At 36.3% G+C, this 20,559-nt stretch overlaps 1 protein-coding gene across 4 annotated transcripts in view; it reads left to right on the plus strand.

Annotated features, from left to right (window-relative positions):
* SYNE2 (spectrin repeat containing nuclear envelope protein 2) overlaps positions 1 to 20,559 on the plus strand; it is a 314,324-nt gene that overhangs the window by 159,353 nt on the left and 134,412 nt on the right. For all 4 annotated transcript variants that reach the window (XM_043472258.1, XM_043472259.1, XM_043472261.1 and 1 more), the window contains exons 46-52: positions 4,135 to 4,290; positions 5,147 to 5,412; positions 6,056 to 8,159; positions 9,960 to 10,282; positions 11,450 to 11,594; positions 12,965 to 13,183; positions 19,757 to 20,022. In XM_043472258.1, the coding sequence (XP_043328193.1) occupies positions 4,135 to 4,290; positions 5,147 to 5,412; positions 6,056 to 8,159; positions 9,960 to 10,282; positions 11,450 to 11,594; positions 12,965 to 13,183; positions 19,757 to 20,022 (3,479 nt within the window). The remainder of the gene's footprint in view (positions 1 to 4,134; positions 4,291 to 5,146; positions 5,413 to 6,055; positions 8,160 to 9,959; positions 10,283 to 11,449; positions 11,595 to 12,964; positions 13,184 to 19,756; positions 20,023 to 20,559) is intronic.

Genomic DNA, 20,559 nt, shown 5'->3' on the forward strand with positions numbered 1-20,559 from the left:
TGGAGTTGCAAAGAATCAGACATGACTGACTGAATTTCACTCCCTCACTCACTCAAGAGATATTTAGATCCAGACCTTTGGCTGACTTTTTCTTTAATATCAAAAATGTTAATGCAGGCTTAGAGGCACAAGAAGTTACAAAATGCAGTCTGAAGGGTGTGGGTGCTTATGATCCAAGATCATACTGGATATTTTTATGGAGGTGAATTTCTAAAATTTTTTAAATATGAAAATACAAAACTGCCTTCCATCTCCCCCTTCCTATATAACTTAAGTGGGGTTACAAATTAGGATATGATAAAAAGTGAAGTCTGAGTAATCTCTTAGGATTCTAGGTGTCCATAAAAGGAAATGGTAAAAAGGAAATACAGGGTAGCTGATACATTTTTCTCTTTTTATTTTTCTAAAAACTCATAAAGCAACATTATAGCTTAACCCATATTGCATGATCTTTCTTGTCCCTTCCTTCCCAAATGTCAACCTTCATGGCATAATTGCTCCTAAAAAAAAAAACAAAAAAAAACACCTTTTGTCTATGATTGCTACTTGAATTTCTTTGTCATTGGCCATAATGGTCAGTCAGTATGTCTGAATCATTTTTTGTTCATTTTAACATTTTCTGAGTGTTTATCATTTCAATATTTAAATGAACATGGATGATCACAGACATAAAACATGCAAGGCATTCACCTGTAGCTGAGTGACCAGAGACTCAGGGAAGTCAGTACTAGAATGAAGAGGAAGAAAGAGAGTTCATTCCTGGGGTAAATGATGTTTATTTCTGGTGTTGGTTATCCTAGTAAGTCAGTAGAAAAATTTTTGTCTTGGAACATGGAGTTAGGTCATGTGTCAACTCTGTTTTCCAAGTATATTACTTTGCTTTCTGGCCACTATGCAAATCTTGGTTCTTACACTAGAGGTATTATTCTCAATCCAAGATTTATTTCTTTACAGGAGTAACTTACATAGTATAAATGGTATTAATATCCAGGAGCAGCATGCATTTGAGGACATTCTTCAAAGTCCTAAAATATTAGGCTAAGGAACCTTAGAAAATTTCTATCCTAACCCTGTGTTTCAGGTTAGGGAATTAACATCAGAAGATGTTAATCAGCCAAGTTCTTATTCTAGAAGAGCTGGGATTAGAACCAGGCTTGTCTTTACCCATCTTGATGTTTGGCAGTCTATCCCCCAATTTTATCAGATGTGTTACGTGGGCTGTTAATTGAGGTTTAATATGCTGTCTGGCTCCAGTGGACCCTTTATTGAGTTCTTGTGCATGTGTTCAAACCTTCTTTACTCTCCTTCAGCCCAGCTGAGTCCTGTTCCTGTCATTCCTAGCAGATCTCTGGTCCATAACTGCTAGAGTGATTGGTCCTCAATTCTTTCCACTTTATAAACCACTGATGGTTAATCTTGACAATCAAAGACTAAATGAAATTCTTTTATTTTTTTCTAATGTGAATTCATCTATATATCCATTCAGTAAAACTTTCTTGAGTTGGCAATGAGGGTTCAATGGTAAATGAAAATGGATATGGTCTCTCTTCTCATAGAGCTTCTGGTCTACAGGAGGTGACATACATTAACCAACTAATTATCTGATGAGAGTCTAATTACAGGAACTAAAGGAAGGAACATGTTTCCATTATAATCTACAGTAAAGGAGTCTGACTTGAACTGTTGTCAGAGAGAGCTCCTCTAAGGAAATAATACTTAAACTGAAATCAGCAGGGGTGGATTAAGGAGTAATTTCAGTTGTAGGAAAACAGCCCAAAGAAACTCACATATATTCAAGGAGACCTAAAACAAGGGTGTTTATTACCACAATATCTAAAATAGGAAAAATTGGAAGCATGATAATATCCATAGTAGCCTGACAGACATACGTGTTCATTTAGACAGCAGAACTGAATAAAACCTCAAATGACTGAGTGAGATTTATATCTGACACCATGATAAACCTCAAATCATATTACTGAATGAAGAAAATAAGTTATAAAATAATACATATGTGATTCCAATTTTATGAGTTAAAAATACATAAAATAATACTGTATGAATATTAACATATGTAGTCAAAGTATAAAGACAAATGTGTGTGTATTTTAGAATAGTGGTTAGTTCTAGGGAAGAATAGATGAAAAAGAAGTGAGGGTTGGACTTTAAATTGTATTTTTAATATGGAAAATTATATCAGTTATGTCCCTGTCATGGGTAATGAGTAACCATGATATTGTATTCTTTTAAATATATTTGAAACATCTTATTGTTTAAAATAAGATGTTTCAAATGAGCCTGCAAAATCAGAATAGAGCTAAAGATGAGGAGTAAAGGATGGCTGGTTACAAAAGAATCTTTCCAGGAGCCAATCAGGGCAGGTGTCTGTGTTCTAATGTCTGGGGTGTGCACAAAGGAATGTTACTTTTTAAATTTAACATGTTCGTTTGAGGGATTCTGTTGGATTTTCTGCCAAAGTGGAAACATGGCTTTTGGATTTGGTAAACAAATGGTGTTTTGGGGTGATTTCAGGTTTTTTAGTATGCTGTCTCTGACCACTGAAGGCTGAGTACAAATAGCAGGTTATAAATGTGGCTAGTCAAGTGACTGGTCCATCAGGTAAGAGAGACCAGGGCTCTGAATTCCTAATAAATTATTGATAAGGAGTGACAATTTCCTGGGTTTAATGTCTATGCCTTTAGCTCAGGAGCGCTTGCCCTGCAGGTGGATTTGTTGGGGTACTAAGTAACAGTAGCCATCAGGTGACCAAGAGGCAGGCTTCACCCTCACAGGACTTCAGTTTATGTACAGAAATCTGTGATGTGGCACCAACGCCCCCTTTTCTCACAGCCTTCCTGGATCTCCCTCCCTGCCCCCCATCCCATGCAGAGATCCTGCCTTCCATGGAGATTCACCATAGTTCTCATGAATAAATTGTTAGAAATGGAGGAAATTGGCAAAATTGGCAATTGGCAAAAATTGGCAAAAATCACAATTATTTACAGCCTTTGAGAAGTGTCCTGTGCTAAGTGCCAAGCAGATACTTCAAAACCAGTAAACTGGTCAACTGAATTTTCTTACCAATCAGAATTGGTGAAGCTCCAGACAGTATCTGTTTTATTTAAATAAACCCTGATTTTAGAATAGTTTCACACTGACAGAAAACTTGCAAAGATAGTACAGATAGTTCTCATTTATCCCTTCCCCAGTTTTTCCCATTGTTAACATCTTAACATTACTATCTAGACTGTATTTTTAAGACAATTTTTAACCATTTCTGCCTTGTTTGGAGATGTGGATATATTTTATTCACAGACTTGGCACAGACTGGATTTTTACTGACCTGAAAGTATATGGCAAAATTGAATGATATTTCACTTATAAAGTAACCTGAAAATGAAATCGACTACCTTATCAAAATAATGTGAAATGTTTTAAAATTACTGCTGTGGTACCTGGTATATGTAAGTGCTCAACAAATGTTTGTTGAAAAAAATTAATAAATGAGTTGAAATGCCATCTCTGTATATCCTATTGAGAACCTCAAGTTCTTAGAGCTTTCACAAAAGATCAAATTACCCTCTATATAACCTGTTCTGCCATACCCAGAATTGGAATTCTTACTCTTACTTGGTTTAAGGCATGACAATTTTAATGCATGAAATTTTGGCATTTCTTGCATCTCTCCACTTACTGTTTTAAACTACCAGTGGGTACCACTGAATGCCTATTTATTAATTAATTTATTAATTAATTATTAATGCCTAACTATTAAACCAACCCTCTGCATCATGGTGAATACTAAGTATGAGTTTTGGAACTTTTGTTTTTTGTTATCTGTTTTCTTTCTTTAAGACTGTAGCTATTCCTCGGTATATAATCGAGAAATGCTAGATCCTATACTATCTTGTAAAAAAAAGTTTCATTTTTCGTGGTATTAAATATCACATGGAAAATACTAAATTTTGTCATTAAATATTGCATGGAAAAATCCACTTTGGTCATGGCAAAAATATACTTTTGAAAAGTCTTTAATGTGAGTAAATAGAAGAAACGAATTTTTTCATCAAGAAAAATAAAAATTATTCATTTGGAAGTTAGACTATTTAGCAATTAATCTTTTTATGTTTTCAGAATTCAGCTTTGGAAATGATTTTGTCAAGACAACTTTCTCTTGATGTTCAAGAAAGCATGAAAAACACTGAAGATGAGCAGAAAGTCAATGAGCTGCAAAATCAACCTTTAGAATTAGATGTTATGTTAAGAAATGAACAATTAAAAGAGATAGAGGTATGGAAACAAGAAAAACATTGACAACATGATTGCATCATTTATCTAGTGCAATACAATATATTTTAATTACCAAAAACTTGCTTGCACAGAATGAAAAGTCTTATTTAACCTTTGCCTGATGATCAATTTGGTAACTATATAATTATGTACTAATCAGTAAGTTGTATAAATCTTTCCATTTAAAAAGATAAGAGTTTAATGAACATTAGTCTTTCTCTTTCACAAAGTTCCTAAAAACTTATTTATTCAGTGATAAAATTTGGAGATTCTGGCTTGTCATTATTCCTTTTCTTAGTCATATCTATTTTTCTGCGTTTGACAAATTCCTTTTGTTTTTCCTAATTATCAGCGTTATGGGGTACTCCTTCTTCATTTTTGAGGCTGTGTTTACGTAACTGTGTTTATGTATTTATGTACTTATAGCCATGGAAAGGCATCTAAAAATCCAGTACATGATCATGTTTTGAAAAATAATCCTTACAATTTTAGCCAAGTTTACGTAATAGTAAACATATATCTAAAAGAGGAAAAAGAGATGATGCATGTAAATAATAAAAGCAAGATAAATCTTCTTTAGACATTGTAGAACCTTTGAACACAATAGGGTGACCAGATTGCTATTAGATGTTAGACCAATGATGAATGTTAGTTTAGATTTTAACATGACTCCAGTGGTGGGGGGAATCTTTTAAATGTCAGGACCTTAGTTTCTCTGGGTGCAAATGAAATATTTAAAAATCTTCTTGGAATGGAATGTGTTACTGGAAGGAAAGAGCAAGGGGGAAAATAAATGAATTAATTAATCAGTGAATTAGTAAGTGAATATTTATTTATTTCCTTTACTTGTTTTCAGGAATTATGTACCCAGTTGGAAGGAAAGAAAGCAGCCATTGAACCTCTAGAACAAAGTGAATATCTCAACAAAACAGAAACAAGTGCCTTGGTTCTCCACGATGAAAGTTATTCAGTGAAGCACTTGGATAATCTGCTTCAGGCACTTATTACTTTGAAGAAAAAGAAAGAAAGTCAATACTGTCTCCTTAAAGATTTTCAGGGACATCTCATGGCAGCTGAATCCTTGATGAAATCCTTGTTGACAGGAAAGGAAAGTCTAAAAGTGTAAGTATAAGAATTTAGGACATGCATTCTTTTTTTCAACCATAGGCTTTATTTCTTTGGACAGGCCTGGGGTGTTAAGATATTGTTAAAGAATATTATGATTTTAATACTATAGTATAGAAATTAATTTCATATGGAAACCATTAAAGAAAATTCTTTAATGGTTTTCTTATTTTAAAGAAACATTTATATATTCTGGGTATGTATTTTAAATATAGCTTCTCCTTAAAAAAAAAAAATTTTAGCCTGGTAGCTATGCCTTCTTGATCAGTGTCATTATTGTTGGTAAGATGATAACAAAGGAATTGTATATTGTCATTTTCCTTAGTCCTAACTTTGCTCAAGTACTTTGCAGATTATAGAGGACTTTTGTGTACATTGTTCCCTTCGCTTTTTACTCCTTTCCTGTGGTTCTGCATTTTTATGGTACTCATTTTATAGATGAGCTTTCTACATCGTCACACATTAATTGAGAGCCACAGTAAACAAGATTCTGATTTTTGTTTTAAGGAAAGAGTGTTCTTACAGACAATCTAATCTTCTCTTTCATGAATTCAGAACAGAATTAATTTCTTTTAATGACAGCTAACTTCATGTTGAGGTAGTAAATATTAATAAGCTTCACTTTTTCTTCTTTTGCTAGGGGACTCCTGGACAGTGCAACCTATATGGACAAAATTAAAAATTTTCTGGCATCAATAGAAAAAGAGAAAGATTCTTTAAGCAAGATGAAAATCAAATGGGAAAATTTATCAAACTGTCTGACTGACATGGATAAGAAGCTATTGGAAAGCCAGATCAAGCTACTTGAACATGGTTGGGAGCAAGTGGAACAACTGGTTCAGAAGAAGTATTCTCAACAAGCAGTGGGACACGAAGAGTTTATGTTTCTCATGAGTAAGATTCAAGACCTTGAAACGTCCCTGCAGCAGCAGCAGCAGCATCTGCAGTTAAGGCTGAACTCTCCAGAAGCCCAGGAAGGGAATCTAAGCATGGTTGCTTTGGCCACTGAACTCCATACTATAAAGCATAGGTTTTCTATGCTCAAGGGGCAAGCTGAACTTCAGATGAAGAGGATTTGGGGAGAAAAAGAAAGGAAGATTTTAGAAGATGCAATAAGTAATTTGCAGAAGCAATTGGAAGCATTGGAACCATTAAACATGGAGGTGGAAAATCAGATCAAGAAGTGTGAAACCAGATACAAAATAAAAGAGGCTATCTTATGGGTCAAGAATCTGTTAGGTGAACTCACTCCTCCCATTTCCCTTCTCCCAGATGACATTCTTTCACAGATCAGAATATGCAAGGTGGTGCACGATGGCATTCTAGATAAGCAGCAGGTTGTGGAGTCCTTGGTTGAAGAGGTCAAAGATAATATTCCTCACCTCACAGAATATGAAAGCAATGATTTAAATAACCTCCTTCAGGACTTACAGAATCAATACCAAATGCTGGTTTTAAAATCAACCCAAAGATCACAGCAATTAGAACATAAATTGGAAGAAAGAAGCAAATTTGTTGCCATAATAGGAAAGGTTCAACTTTCTCTTCAAGGAAATGAAACACTGATAATCCCCAAGACAGAAACAACCTCCACAGAAGCTGAACTAGAACAACTGTATGTTGCTTTGACCACTTCTCAGAAAGAACTGCAGGAAATTAAGAGTGTAATCTCGACACATCTTCAGGAACAAACAAACATGTCTAAGGATCTAAGTGTATTTGAAAGATTATTTCTAGATGATCGACTGAAAAATCTTAAGACTAGAGCCAACAGAACTCAAAGATTCATTCAAAATAAATGTAATGAAGTAGAACACAAGATAAATTTTTACAGAGAATTTCATGAAAAAGTATCTGCACTTCAGAAGGAGTTTGACCATATACAGCACAATGAACTTCTGCTAAATCCAGAAGTAAATCCAGATGTTAAAGAGGAGTTGTATCGTCTTAAAAACCAAATCACTGGCATTCAATCTAGTATCCTACAAGTCCTGAAACTCAAAGAAGTGTTTGACTGTATAGAACTAAACTGGGATTGGACCCAACTTGATCAAATACAAACCCAAGTTCTTGAAAAAGAACGAGAACTTGAAGGAAAAATTAAGCAGTTGAACACGTTTGTGGCAGAATACGACAAATATCAAGCATCTCTAGCTAAACTGAAGGCTTTGGATTTACAAATTAAGAAAAGGGCTGAACTAGTACTAACAATGCCTAGCACTCCACCAGAAAGCAGTCTGCTCAATGCTCAAATTTTGAATCAGAGAATTGGGAAAGCCATGAGCTTGTATCATGAGATTATCAAGAAATTAAGTGAAAATAAAGACTTTGATGACTTATTCAAAGAGAGAGAATTACAACAACTAAAGCTGTATGCAGAAGAAAATAATAAATTGCGCCAGGTTCTCCAACAAAAAGTGGCCCTGCAATCCCAACTGAAAGAAATGGATGAAAAGGATTTTCAGGACAAACTAGAAAATTCCTTACATGTTTTAAATCAGATAAAATCTCAGTTACAACAGCCATTACTTATAAATTTGCAAATTGAATATATTCAAAATGAAAAAGATAATTGTGAAGTGTTTCAGGAACAAGTTCAGGCAGAAATGGATAGCATTAAAGCTGTGACTGTTATTGAGAAGCAAAGTGAAGAAAATTCTTCTGAAGCTAGTAATGTGGAGGCAAGATTAAATGACATTGAAGATCTTTACATGCAACTTAATGCAAGCATTGATTCCCGCACTGTAAGTTTTTTAATTAGGCAGTTAATATATTTGTTTTAGTTTCATGTTTTTAAAACATAAAAACCTGATTTTATGTTTTACTTTAGTTAATATCTACATTTCTCAAGAAGTAACAGGTTCTTATGGCTGATCCACATTGATGTTTGATAGAAACCAACATGATACTGTAAAGCAATTATCCTTCAATTAAAAATAAGCACATTTAGAAACAGAAGTTACAGGTTCTATAAGAACATTCTACACAGGAGAATAGTCATTTTAAAGAACTTCAAAGGGCCAGTTTATAGCCCCAACTCATTCCACATTAAAATATAGTGCTTATAGTGAAAAAAGATGTTTGACACAGTTAGTTCTATGTGCCTTGTAGACTCTGTTGGGCTCAGAACCAAAAAGTTTGGGTTTTGGTTTGGTTTTGTGTTTGTTTATTTTTTTTTTTTTTTAGAAATAGCAGAATGTAGTGGAATAAATATGGTGTAAAGAACACAAAACAATAACTCCACATTTCTTTAGCACTTACCATGTCTTGGAAGTACACTGAACACTTTAATCCTCACAACAACTCTGTGAGGTGGGTGCTAATATTAGCCTCATTTTAAAACAAGGAAATGGAAGTTCAGAAAGTACCATTTTCTCAAGGTCTTTCAGTAGTAACAGAACCAGGATTCATGTTGAGATCTGTCTGCTTTTAGAGAGTGGTCATCAAATTAAGGCTCTTTGGTCAGTCTGCCTACAGCCTCTGATTTTATAAATAAAGTCTTACTGGAACACAGCCATGCCCATTCACTTTATGGCTTGTTATGGCTGCTCACCCGCTACAACATCTGGGTTGAGTAGTTGTAACAGTCTATATGTCCTGCAAAACCTGAAATATTTAGTCTGACCCTTCACAGGAAAAGTTTGCTGATGCCTATTGAAGAGCGACTGCAACAAACTCCCTCCTTTCCTGTAGTGAAAGGGTAGATATCTTAGGCATCTGTTAAACACACCGTGCTTAACGGAACTCCTTGCACTGTGTTTTCTGAATTGTCACAGCAAACGTACAGAATGGGGACGTTAACTCCCTTCTTTAATTCAAAGAGTTATTAGATAATATAATTGAACTATTTTGCTAGGTATAAATGCTATAGACATATAAAGTCATATGAACTCTAATATGTTCTTTAAATTGGTACTTAATAAATTTCTCCATTTGATTTTAATATGGTTTCCAGAAACACTGTACATAAATCCTCAGACTGTTATGCTTAGAGATGGACTGGAAGGGACCTTTCAAGTTCTTTATTTCAATTATTTATTTCAGCAAGAAGACAGAGATCTGGAGACATTAAGTGATGTGCTCAAAATGAAAGTTAATGGCAGAGACATTAATTTAGAAATGCAGCAGATGTGGGGAGGGAGTCTTTCCAGTTTGTTTTCACAAATATTGCTTGATGTTATATACATTAAATATATTCAGTTGTTTTATTTAATAGTCTAATACAAGAGTTCTAGAGCATTAATATATATCATTAGGCTTGATTCATGACATGCATTTTTAAATTTAGGTTGGATTTCTTAGAAATCCAATTTTCTTTATGAAATATTTGAAATTGAAATATGAAATAATTCTAGAAATTTTTTTATGCATAGAAAAACTATTCATTTTAAAATATCAGTGTAATATTATCAAACTAAAGGTGTGAGATGCTTGCTCTTTTATGACCCAGAGACATATTATGAATGTATCGCAGACATTCAAAAATGACAAAAATCCCCCAAATTTGAAAATTTCATCACAGCATTTGATCTCCCATTCACCAGAATGTCTTGAATGATGCTTATGAAAATATGACACGCTATAATGAAGCAGTCTCCAGGGCCATGGGGATCATCTCCGATCTGGAAGCCATCATTGCGATGCCTAGAGTAGATCTTGATAATCCAGAAGAATCAGTAGAGGTGCCTCGCCAGAAACAAGAGGAACTGAAATCCACAATAGCAGGCATCCAGGACCTCACTGAGAATTTGGGGACCGTATCCAGCCTGGAAGCTAAACGACAACTTGAGTGTACTTTACAGGACTTAGTTTCTAAGAACTCAGCCTTGAGGGAGGCAGCCAAAATAAAGGAGGCTGAAGTAGAAAGGTAAGGTACTTCTTTCTAAAGGTAATTCTTTAAGAACAAATGTAGAGTGTAATTAACATGTACACATTAGAAATAATTTGGAAAATATGGAAACTAAAAATCACTGTCTAAGGAAAACTATAGCAAATATTCTGTTGCATTCATTTAATTTTTTCTTAATATCAAGTACTTAAAATGGAATAGAAATCTGCATGTGGTATAAAGAATAATGATAAACAGCTTTTACTGAAAGATTCAAAGGTAAACATCATGACTTTTGAATTCCTTTGTGGACTCTTTCCTTCTCCTCTCAGAAATAACCATTATCCTGTCTTTATTGACCATGCCTTTGCTTTAAAAAATATTTTTGTTATGTATTTGTGTCCTATTTTCATGTATGTGTTCTCTTCCGTGACTTCATTTTTTTTCACACTTACCATTATGATCCTGAAGTTCATTCATGTTTTGTCTGTAGTAAAATTCACTCACCCAGGTATTGGTAGATATTTGGGTTGTTTCAGTTTTTTCGTTAACAAACAGTGCTAGGAAGAACGTTTTCAAATTCAAAAGCTTCCCTTGGTTGTATACTTAGGATTGTGATTACCAGGTCAAAAGTTATACACATCTTAAATTTTTAATTTCAAATGATTTTATCCATTTCTACTCAAGCCAGCAGCATATTAATATTCCAGTGGTCCCATATCCTCATCAATACTTAATGTTATGAGGTTTAATTTTTCCAGTCTGATGGTTGAGAAATGACATTTCATTGTGGTTTTAATTTGCATCTTTATTATTGCTAATGAACTTGAGCCTTTTTCAAAAACTTGAACATTTTTGTGAATGTTTCTTGATCAAAAATTATGAGCAGTTTTAAGACAAAGGAGCTTTCTACAAGAATTGTACCAATTTACACCTTGTTGGCAGTGTTCAAGAATACAGTTTTTCCAAAGTTTAAATGTTTGGGAAACAGTCTTATCTACCTGTTAATATTTGCATTAAAAGTCTCATGCAGATCTGGTGAGGGGGAAGTAGTCAATAAGTATTTGTTGAAATACACTGAGTAGCAAAAAGAGAATTAAATTCTGTTTTTTATTAGGGGTTCAGAATACATTCTGGAAAGTTCAGAATTTATTGCATTAAATAAAGTTTAATATTACTTTTTTCTCCCTAACTGTGCCTCACTAGGTGTCTTGACAATTACCAATGCTATAGGAATATAAATGAGAAAATTTGCACTAACCTCAGCCAAATGGAGACCATTCTTGGGCAGTCAATGTGCCCCTTGCCAGTGTCTTACAAGGAAGCTTTGGAGCGCTTGGAACAGAGCAAGGTAACAGATACCCCGAATCTTCAGTAAGACTGTGTGCAAAAAATTGTCAGAAAGAGCAAGTGGAGGCACTAGGGGATGTGGCTCTGTTATGACCCACAGAAATCTTTAACCTAATTCATATACTCAAGAAAATTCCTGAACCAAAAGCCATAGGGAAAATGAAGCATTGGTTCTGAGAGAGTTCATCAGTCGGGTTCACAGGACAGTCCTCTCCCCAATAGCTTACTGTCCTTATTAAACATTCTTTTGAAAGTTTTACCTTGCTTGTTACTTTGTTGGAGATCACTGGGTCTGTGACAGAGCATTTAATGCAACTATCTTAAGTGCTAAATTCTGGTTACTTTTTATACTCTATTACTGAGCAATTTTAGTTTTTGCATTTTTTATCTGTTGCAGTATTGTGTTATAAGCATTTGGATGAGAATATTTTAAATCATCTGTGCTTATCATCTACCACAAAACAAATACACACAAAACCAAAAACCTTAACTAATGTGTTAGTGGTTGATGCAGTAAGTGTTGTACAAGTTATTAATACCTATCTAGTAAAATATGGGCCAAAGCTATGGTCTTTCCAGTAGCCATCTATGGATGTGCGAGTTGGACCATAAGGAAGGCTGAGCACTGAAGAATTGATGCTTTCAAATTGTGGTGCTGGAGAAGACTCTTGAAAGTCACTTGTACAAAAAAAATAAAATTAAAAAAAAAAGAGAAAAAAAAGAAAGTCACTTGTATTTAAAGATCAAACCAGTCCATCCTAAAGGAAATCAACCCTGAATACTCATTGGAAGGACTAATGCTGAAGCTGAAGCTCCAATACTTTGGCCATCTGATGGGAAGAGCCGACTCATTGGAAAAAGGCCATGATCCTGGGAAAGATTAAAGGCAAAAGGAGAAGAGGGCGGCAGAGGATGAGATGGTGTAATAGCATCACCAACTCAAGAACATGAACTTGGGCAAACTCCAGGACATAGTGAAGGACAGGGAGGCCTGGCGTGCTGCAGTCCACGGGGTTGCAATGAGTCAGACATGACTTAGTGACCGAACAACAACAAAATATGAGACTTCCATTAAAATTTTTAAAAAATGAACTTCTAGGAATATTTACCTTGGAAGACACATGTTAACTTGAAAAATGTACTTTATGGGTCATTATTTGTCCCCATAATTCTAAATTCATGTGCTATATAATAATACATTGATACTTCTCATCTGTCTCAAATTGACTTTCAAAAGGAATAAAAAATGGATCACATCTTACTTATGGATGATTTAAAACATTAGTTGTTCAAGATTAAAATAGTTTATAACTTTCAGAATAGTTGTGAATTCAGAAGAATTCTATTCCTCCTTTTCTTTTCTCTTTTAAGGCCTTGGTGTCAAACCTTATGTCAGCCAAGGAAGAACTGATGAAGCAACGACAGGTCCTCAGACACTTGAGAGCCACGTGCATGGACAGTGACAGCCTCTGTTTGCTCAGAAGCACATCGGCTCTGTGGGAGAGATGGCTGAGTTTGCTGGAAGCTGCTAAAGAGTGGGAGATGTGGTGTGAAGAACTAAAGCAGGAGTGGAAATTTGTCCATGAAGAAGTAAGTGCTTCATGTGCAACAATCACAACATACAGTTTACTCACATGTGTCATTTAAATTGTTTTATTATTTTCATTTTTTTTTTATTGTAAAACAAGTCCTCAATCTGTACCATTTGTTTACATCACATATATGGAACCATGTCCATGGTTTATAGCAATCGGGTCCTAGCAAAATAATCGTCAAGGTATGATTCAAGAATGATTCAAGTTCATTCATGATAATGGCATTTTTTTCAGTGTCAGATAATTTAGAAATAAGTGATTAGTTGCCCACATGATCTTTAAAATCTTTATTGTACAGATAAGTTCAGTTCAGTTCAGTTGCTCAGTCATGTCTGACTCTTTGAGACCCCATGAACTGCAGCATGCCAGGCCTCCCTGTCCATCACCAACTCCCGGAATTCACCCAAACCCATTTCCATTGAGTCAGTGATGCCATCCAACCATCTCATCCTCTGTCATCCCCTTCTCCTCCTTCAATCTTTCCCAGCATCAGGGTCTTTTCAAATGAATCAGCTCTTCACATCAGGTGGCCAAAGTATTGGACTTTCAGCTTCAACATTAGCCCTACCAATGAACACCCAGGACTGATCTCCTTTAGGATGGACTGGTTGGATCTCCTTGCAGTCCAAGGGACTCTCAAGAGTCTTCTCCAACACCACAGTTCAAAAGCATCAATTCTTTGGTGCTCAGCTTTCTTTATAGTCCAACTCTCACATCATACATGACTACTGGAAAAACTATATAGCCTTGACTAAAGGACCTTTGTTGACAAAGTAGTGTTTCTGCTTTTTAATATGCTGTCTAGGTTGGTCATAACTTTCCTTCCAAGGAGTAAGCGTCTTTTAATTTCATGGCTGCAATCACCATCTGCAGGGATTTTGGAGCCCAGAAAAATAAAGTCTGCCACTGTTTCCACTGTTTCCTCATCTATTTGCCATGAAGTGATGGGACCAGATGCCATGATCTTAGTTTTCTGAATGTTGAGCTTTAAGCCAACTTTTTCACTCTCCTCTTTCACTTTCATCAAGAGGCTTTTTAGTTCTTCTTCACTTTCTGCCATAAGGGTGGTGTCATCTGCATATCTGAGGTTATTGATATTTCTCCTGGCAATCTTGATTCCAGCTTGTGCTTCTTTCAGCCCAGCATTTCTCATGATGTACTCTGCATAGAAGTTAAATAAGCAGGGTGACAATATACAGCCTTGATGTACTCCTTTTCCTATTTGGAACCAGTCTGTTGTTCCATGTCCAGTTCTAACTGTTGCTTGCTGACCTGCATACAGGTTTCTCAAGAGGCAGGTCAGGTAGTCTGGTATTCCCATCTCTTTCAGAATTTTCCACAGTTTATTGTGATCCACACAGTCAAAGGCTTTGGCAGAGTCAAGAAAGCAGAAATAGATGGTTTTCTTGAACTCTCTTGCTTTTTCGATGATCCAGAGGATGTTGGCACATTGATCTCTGGTTCCTCTGCCTTTTCTAAAACCAGCTTGTACATCTGGAAGTTCTCGGTTCACGTATTGCTGAAACCTGGCTTGGAGAATTTTGAGCATTACTTTACTAGCGTGTGAGATGAGTGCAGTTGTGCGGTAGTTTGAGCATTCTTTAGCATTGCCTTTCTTTGGGATTGGAATGAAAACTTAAACCCTCTTAAAATAACTGTCTCTCCGTCACAGTAAAGATTATAACAAGGTAATATTCGTAATAGCCAACTTATTTTGAAATTAATTACAGTTGTTACCTGTGGAAATTAACTACAGTTGTTAATTTTGACCTAAAAGTATGTAAGATGTTCTTTCCAAAGACTGTCTCAAAGAAAACCTCCGTAGTATAAATTGATAACAGATGTTAATTTAACCGTGGTTGAGGCCTGAAGCATCACATACATTTAGAAGGAAAATTTTAAATAGTATAAAATTATCTTTGCTGTTTTTCACTCGCTCAATCATGTCAGACTCTTTGTGACCCCATAAACTGTAGCATGCCAGGTTTCCCTGTCCTTCAGTGTTTCCCAGAGCTTGCTCAAACTCATGTCCATTGAGTCAGTGATGCCATCCAACCATCTCATCCTCTGTCATCCCCTTCTCCTCCTGCCTTCAATCTTTCCCAGCATCATAGTCTTTTCTAATGAATTGGCTCTTCACATCAGGTAGCCTAAGTATTGGAGCGTCAGCTTCAGCATCAGTCCTTCCAATGAATATTCAGGACTGATCTCCTTTAGGATTGACTGGTTTGCTCTCCTTGCAGTCCAAGGGACTCTCAAGAGTCTTCTCCAACACCACATAAAATTATCTTAGGGTATTCTTTAATCTTTCTACTGAACCAGTCATAAATGAAGTACAAATCAGAATGTTAAATGAAAACTCTTCTCTCTTATGCCTGTCAAAATTCCTGCTGAATTTGCTTAAAACAGAAATATAATCAATACTTGATTGGCAGTAGGTCACATTGCTTTAGGATTTAAATGTTTGGCGTTGTCATATTTTTCTACTTAAAACTTGGTCTTCTTGAAAATGAGTATCATTTTAGTGATGTTGCCTGGGTTGGATTAGTAAGTAGTCTCTTGAAAGTGAAAACATCAAGGAGCTTTGTAAAGTGTACTTTTAGCAGGACTGCCAGCCTCCAGTTCTTTCTCATCCACAATGGCACTGTTTACTGAGGCCCTTCTGTGCAGTGTGTTCCCATGTGCTATGCTGAGAAGGCAGTCCAGTGGTTAGGAACCTCTTGCTCTCATTGCAGGGGTCACGGGTTTGATCCCTAGTCAGGGAACTAAGATCCCACAAACCACGCAGCAGGGCTGGGGCAAAAAAAAAAAAAGGCAGTTCACATGTGATGCCACTGAATCTTTGCATGGCCCCCACGAGTTACCTGTTATCACCATTTTCTAAATGGAAAAGCTGAGGCACTTAGAAATTTAAGTTGGTACAAGCCCTCCAAGCTAGTGATTAAACTGGGGCTGTGGACTGGAGCCATATCTATTTTGCCCATGCCATGATTTTAGAATCTGAACAAGGCTTTGCACTAAATTGGCACTTAGTATTTGTTGAGGGACAGCTTTTACTCAAATCCAGGTCTAGGTCAGTCCTAAGCTTATTGTTCTTTATATTTTATTACATTACCTTTTCTTGCTCTATACCCATTAGCAATCATATTTTCTCAGTACCATGTAATCATACTCAGTAGTTATTTAGTAGTAGTTATATTTGTAGTTATTCATATAACATTTGACAGTATCTGCTAACAGAATGTCTTTCAAAGAGTAATGCAAACAAAATATGTTCTCCTGTACTAACAATAATAACTACTAACACTTAATAGGCACTTAATTGAACATGTGTCAGACATAGTTCTTTTTTTTTTTTTATTGTAGTGGTTTTTGCCATACATTGACATGAATCAGCCATGGATTTACATGTGTTCCCCATCCCGACCCCCCCTCCCACCTCCCTCTCCATCCCATCCCTCTGGGTCTTCCCAGTGCACCAGCCCTGAGCACCCGTCTCATGCATCCAACCTGGGCTGGTGATCTGTTTCACCCTTGATAGTATACTTGTTTCAATGCTGTTCTCTCTGAACATCCCACCCTCGCCTTCTCTCACAGAGTCTAAAAGTTTGTTCTGTGCCAGACATAGTTCTAAGCACTTTACATGTGTTACATTTACATTATCCTCATAAGAATCCTATGAATTGTAGATATTTTTACTTTCCTCATTTTGTAGATGAAGGAAGTGAGGCATAGTGAGATTAAGTTGCTCAATTTCATAAGTGAGTGATGGAAGATTCAACTTACAGTCCATTTTTAACCACTAAGCTATCCAGTTAAATGATATTTACACCTACCAAATTGATATGAGTTTAATATAGCTTTCATCCATTCAATAAAAATTATACCATCTAAATACCTGTACATGCAAGATTCTTTTGGCATGGTTGATGATTTTACAAGTGACAAAATGAATTTCTGTTTTTAAAAAGTACAATCCAGTATCTTTCTGAAAGAAAGGTTTTGTAAATATATTTTCAAAAGCATAAATGCTTATTTAAATTTACAAATTAAAAAATTATTTAAATTTTGATTTACTGTGTTTTCCCCCTAAAGTCTTACCTTCCTGTTTTCTTAAGCAGAGTCTGCTTAATTTAATTATTCATTCCTGGTTATTCAGGATCATCATTTTATGCTTCACTGATCGTAATGTGCTGCAATAAAGGCATGTCTTCAATAATGATGGGAGGTGTAAGGCTGTCTTCTTTCCCTTCTACCGAAGATGCCAGAGTCTTTTCTATTTTAGTTTTAGTTCTTATTTTTGTTGCTTGCAAGTTTTTTAGTCTCCTTCGCTGTTTACTTATGAAACAACTATAGTTCCTCCTACCTTTCTAGACTCAACTTTATAACTGACTGAACCTAAAAGTTTTATAACCAATTCTTGTTAGACTGCTCTGTCCAAGGAAAATCATCCAGAGGCTGCAGAATGAATGCATAATCTTTGTGGTAACTCTTTTATTAATTTAGGGTTTGCTTCATTTTGAGAAGTGCACAGTCACATGACCACCAATAAATCAAGACTTTAAACATTTCCATCACCCAGAAATTTCCCTGTGCCCCTTTGTAGTCAGTCCCTTCTGTTCCCTCCAGCCTGTGGCAATGATTAATCTGTCTTGCCATTTTCAGAGTCATAAAAATGGAGTCAAATGCTTTTGAGTTTGGCCTTCTTTCGCTAAGCATGGTGTGTGTGAAATTCCTTCATGCTGTTGCTTGTATCAGTAGTTCATTTCTGAGTAATATTCTACTAGACTCACACACAGCAGTTTATCCATTCACAAGTTGAAGAATTGCCTGGCTTTTGGATGAAAATATTGTCCTAAAAAAAAATTATTCTTCCCCCTTGCATTCTCTTCCTAATGACTTACCAGCTTTAACAGCAGAGAGCAGAACCTGAGACAGGGGCTTGGCAGCAGGTGGTTTATTCTGGAAAGTGATCTGAGGGAACAGGAGTGGGAGAGAGGAGAGCTGACCCAGGAAAGGTTAGAGCCTTTAGTCGCTTTACTCTTGTTGGGTCCTGGTTGCTGCGGTTGCCCGTTTATGGTTATCGCTGGCCATGGAAGCACCAAGAAATGCTTGATTAATCCTGGATTATGAACGTAGTTCTTTCAACCCCAGTGTATGTTGGAAACCCTAGATGGACAGTTACCTCTGTCCACATAGCAATTTCTTTCTGTGCATGCTGGTTCTTTGACTGGTGCGGGGTGGGGCATACTATAAAATGACCCAGTGGAACCCGTTTCCCATTCCCTGGGGGAACTGTAGCTGCCTGCCTGAGAACTGGGACTTCAGTTCAACTGAATTTAGGTTTGAGGTGGATGGAAAGCACAAACTCCATAACTGAGTCCTTTGGAGAGGGGCCTATCTGCACATGTACCCATGTATTCTAGCAGTTGGAGACTTGGCTGGAACCTACGGCCCAAGTGACAGGGCGGCTTACACCACAGCCTGGCCCTGCTGCACCGCCCCCTCCACACTGGCAGCATTCTGATAAATGGATCTGAGCAACAGTCACAATATAGCATAGACAGCTGCCAAAATCCCAAAGGGTCCATCTGGTGCTGTGCCTCTTTCTTGGCAGTAGAAGTGCAATATTGAACAACTTGATCTTTACCTCATAGAAGTGCTGGCATGCCCCGGACCATTGGTCCCTGAGAAACTTAACTGATGCTGGGGCTCCTGAATTCTCATTCTTTGGCACGTCTTACTAGGCATCCGGTTCATTATTTCAGTTAGCATGTTGTCATAAATGTAGTTGAGCTGTGTGATATTCAGTGATGTCAAGACTGCAAGATGCCTGATTCTGTCTGAGCATACAGCAGGAATGCTAACAATGCTGAAACAATGTGATAAATGTTTGCTGCCGCAGAAGAGAGGGCTAGAGGATTTGAGGAGGGAGTAAGAGGGCTCTGGTTTTCTGTGTCTTTGTTTGAGTTTCAGGGCTGGTAGAACTCCAGTTTCTAGAGATTTGATTTATTAGGTTATGTATTTCTGAATTCTACATTTAGCTGTGGTAGAGAAATACATGAGCAGTCCAGTCATTTGGGCAGCATTCCTTTGGTTTAGGTGAGTGACAGGTAATGAGGACCCATTGAACTTACTTTTCTGAGTATATAGGGATTGGATGTGAAGGAAGAGAGTTATAGAAAAGTTATCCAGTGCTTGCCCAACCTCTTCTACATCATGGATGCAGTTTGGTGGAGCTCATTCAAGGAATTGCTTAGTAAAGCAACTGATCCTGAAAGGAAAAAGAAATTATGAAAATATTCAATAGCACTTCCTTCAGCTCATAACAGCAACACTTCTTTTTAACCACGCATCTACATGATCAATAGCTGGGAACTAAGGGATTAGAATCCTGGAGGGATAATATTCCCAGCTATAGGAAGACAGGTATTACTTTGAACTGGAATTCGGCATTGGGAATCCTCTGACAAGCCAGTCTTTAAAAATTATGATTCCTGAGTCCTGAAGTGGTAAGAATATATTTTACTTATTTCAGCTCCTTTTTTTTTTTTGCTTATTAAATTAGATTGAACGAGAAGTAATTATCCTAGATAATCTTCAAGAAGAAGTTCCTGAAATTTCCAAAGCAAAAGAGGCAGCCTCCACAGAGGAACTCTCAGGGCTGCTGGACTGTTTACGCCAATATGAGGAGAATGTGGAGCGGCAGCAGCTGTTACTGGCCCTTCTTCTGCAGCGCATAAAAAATATCCAGAACACTCCTGAAGGCCTGGGGGTTGTGGACAGTGTTCCTGCATCTCAAGAGATTATGTCTATGCAAGAACGATGCCACAAGTAAGATTTATGAAAAACTACTAAGGAAATGGGCTTGACAACTCAGGCTAAAAATTGAGAAAATATTGAATTTCTAGAATATAAAAATATTATAGAACAATGCTAGATGGTATGACAGAATTGAGTTGCATCAACACTGATAGGTGTGAAAAGGATAGAAAAGATTAATATTAATGATAATTCAAACAAGCACACCTTCTCCATCTTGGTGTTACTATGGGTGAATCTTTCAAAAAATTTTTTTAATGTTTTCTGTTTTTCTAACTTAGTAATACATATTCATTAAAAGAAGTCTAGAGAATGTGGATAATTATGAAGATTAATACAAAAATCACCTTTAATTTTAACATTCAGTGACAGTCACTACTGATTATTCAACTTTCTTACTATGGTTATATATATTTTTTTTATTGTGATTATAGTACTATCCTGTTTTGTATTCTGCTGAAACATCTATCAGCATGTTTTGTTCATTTTCCTATGCTATTAAATGTTCTCTGAAATATAGCTGTATATCACCATGTGGATATGCTATAA

Source organism: Cervus canadensis, chromosome 6 (assembly GCF_019320065.1).
Source record: "Cervus canadensis isolate Bull #8, Minnesota chromosome 6, ASM1932006v1, whole genome shotgun sequence".
NCBI classification, from domain to species: domain Eukaryota; kingdom Metazoa; phylum Chordata; class Mammalia; order Artiodactyla; family Cervidae; genus Cervus; species Cervus canadensis.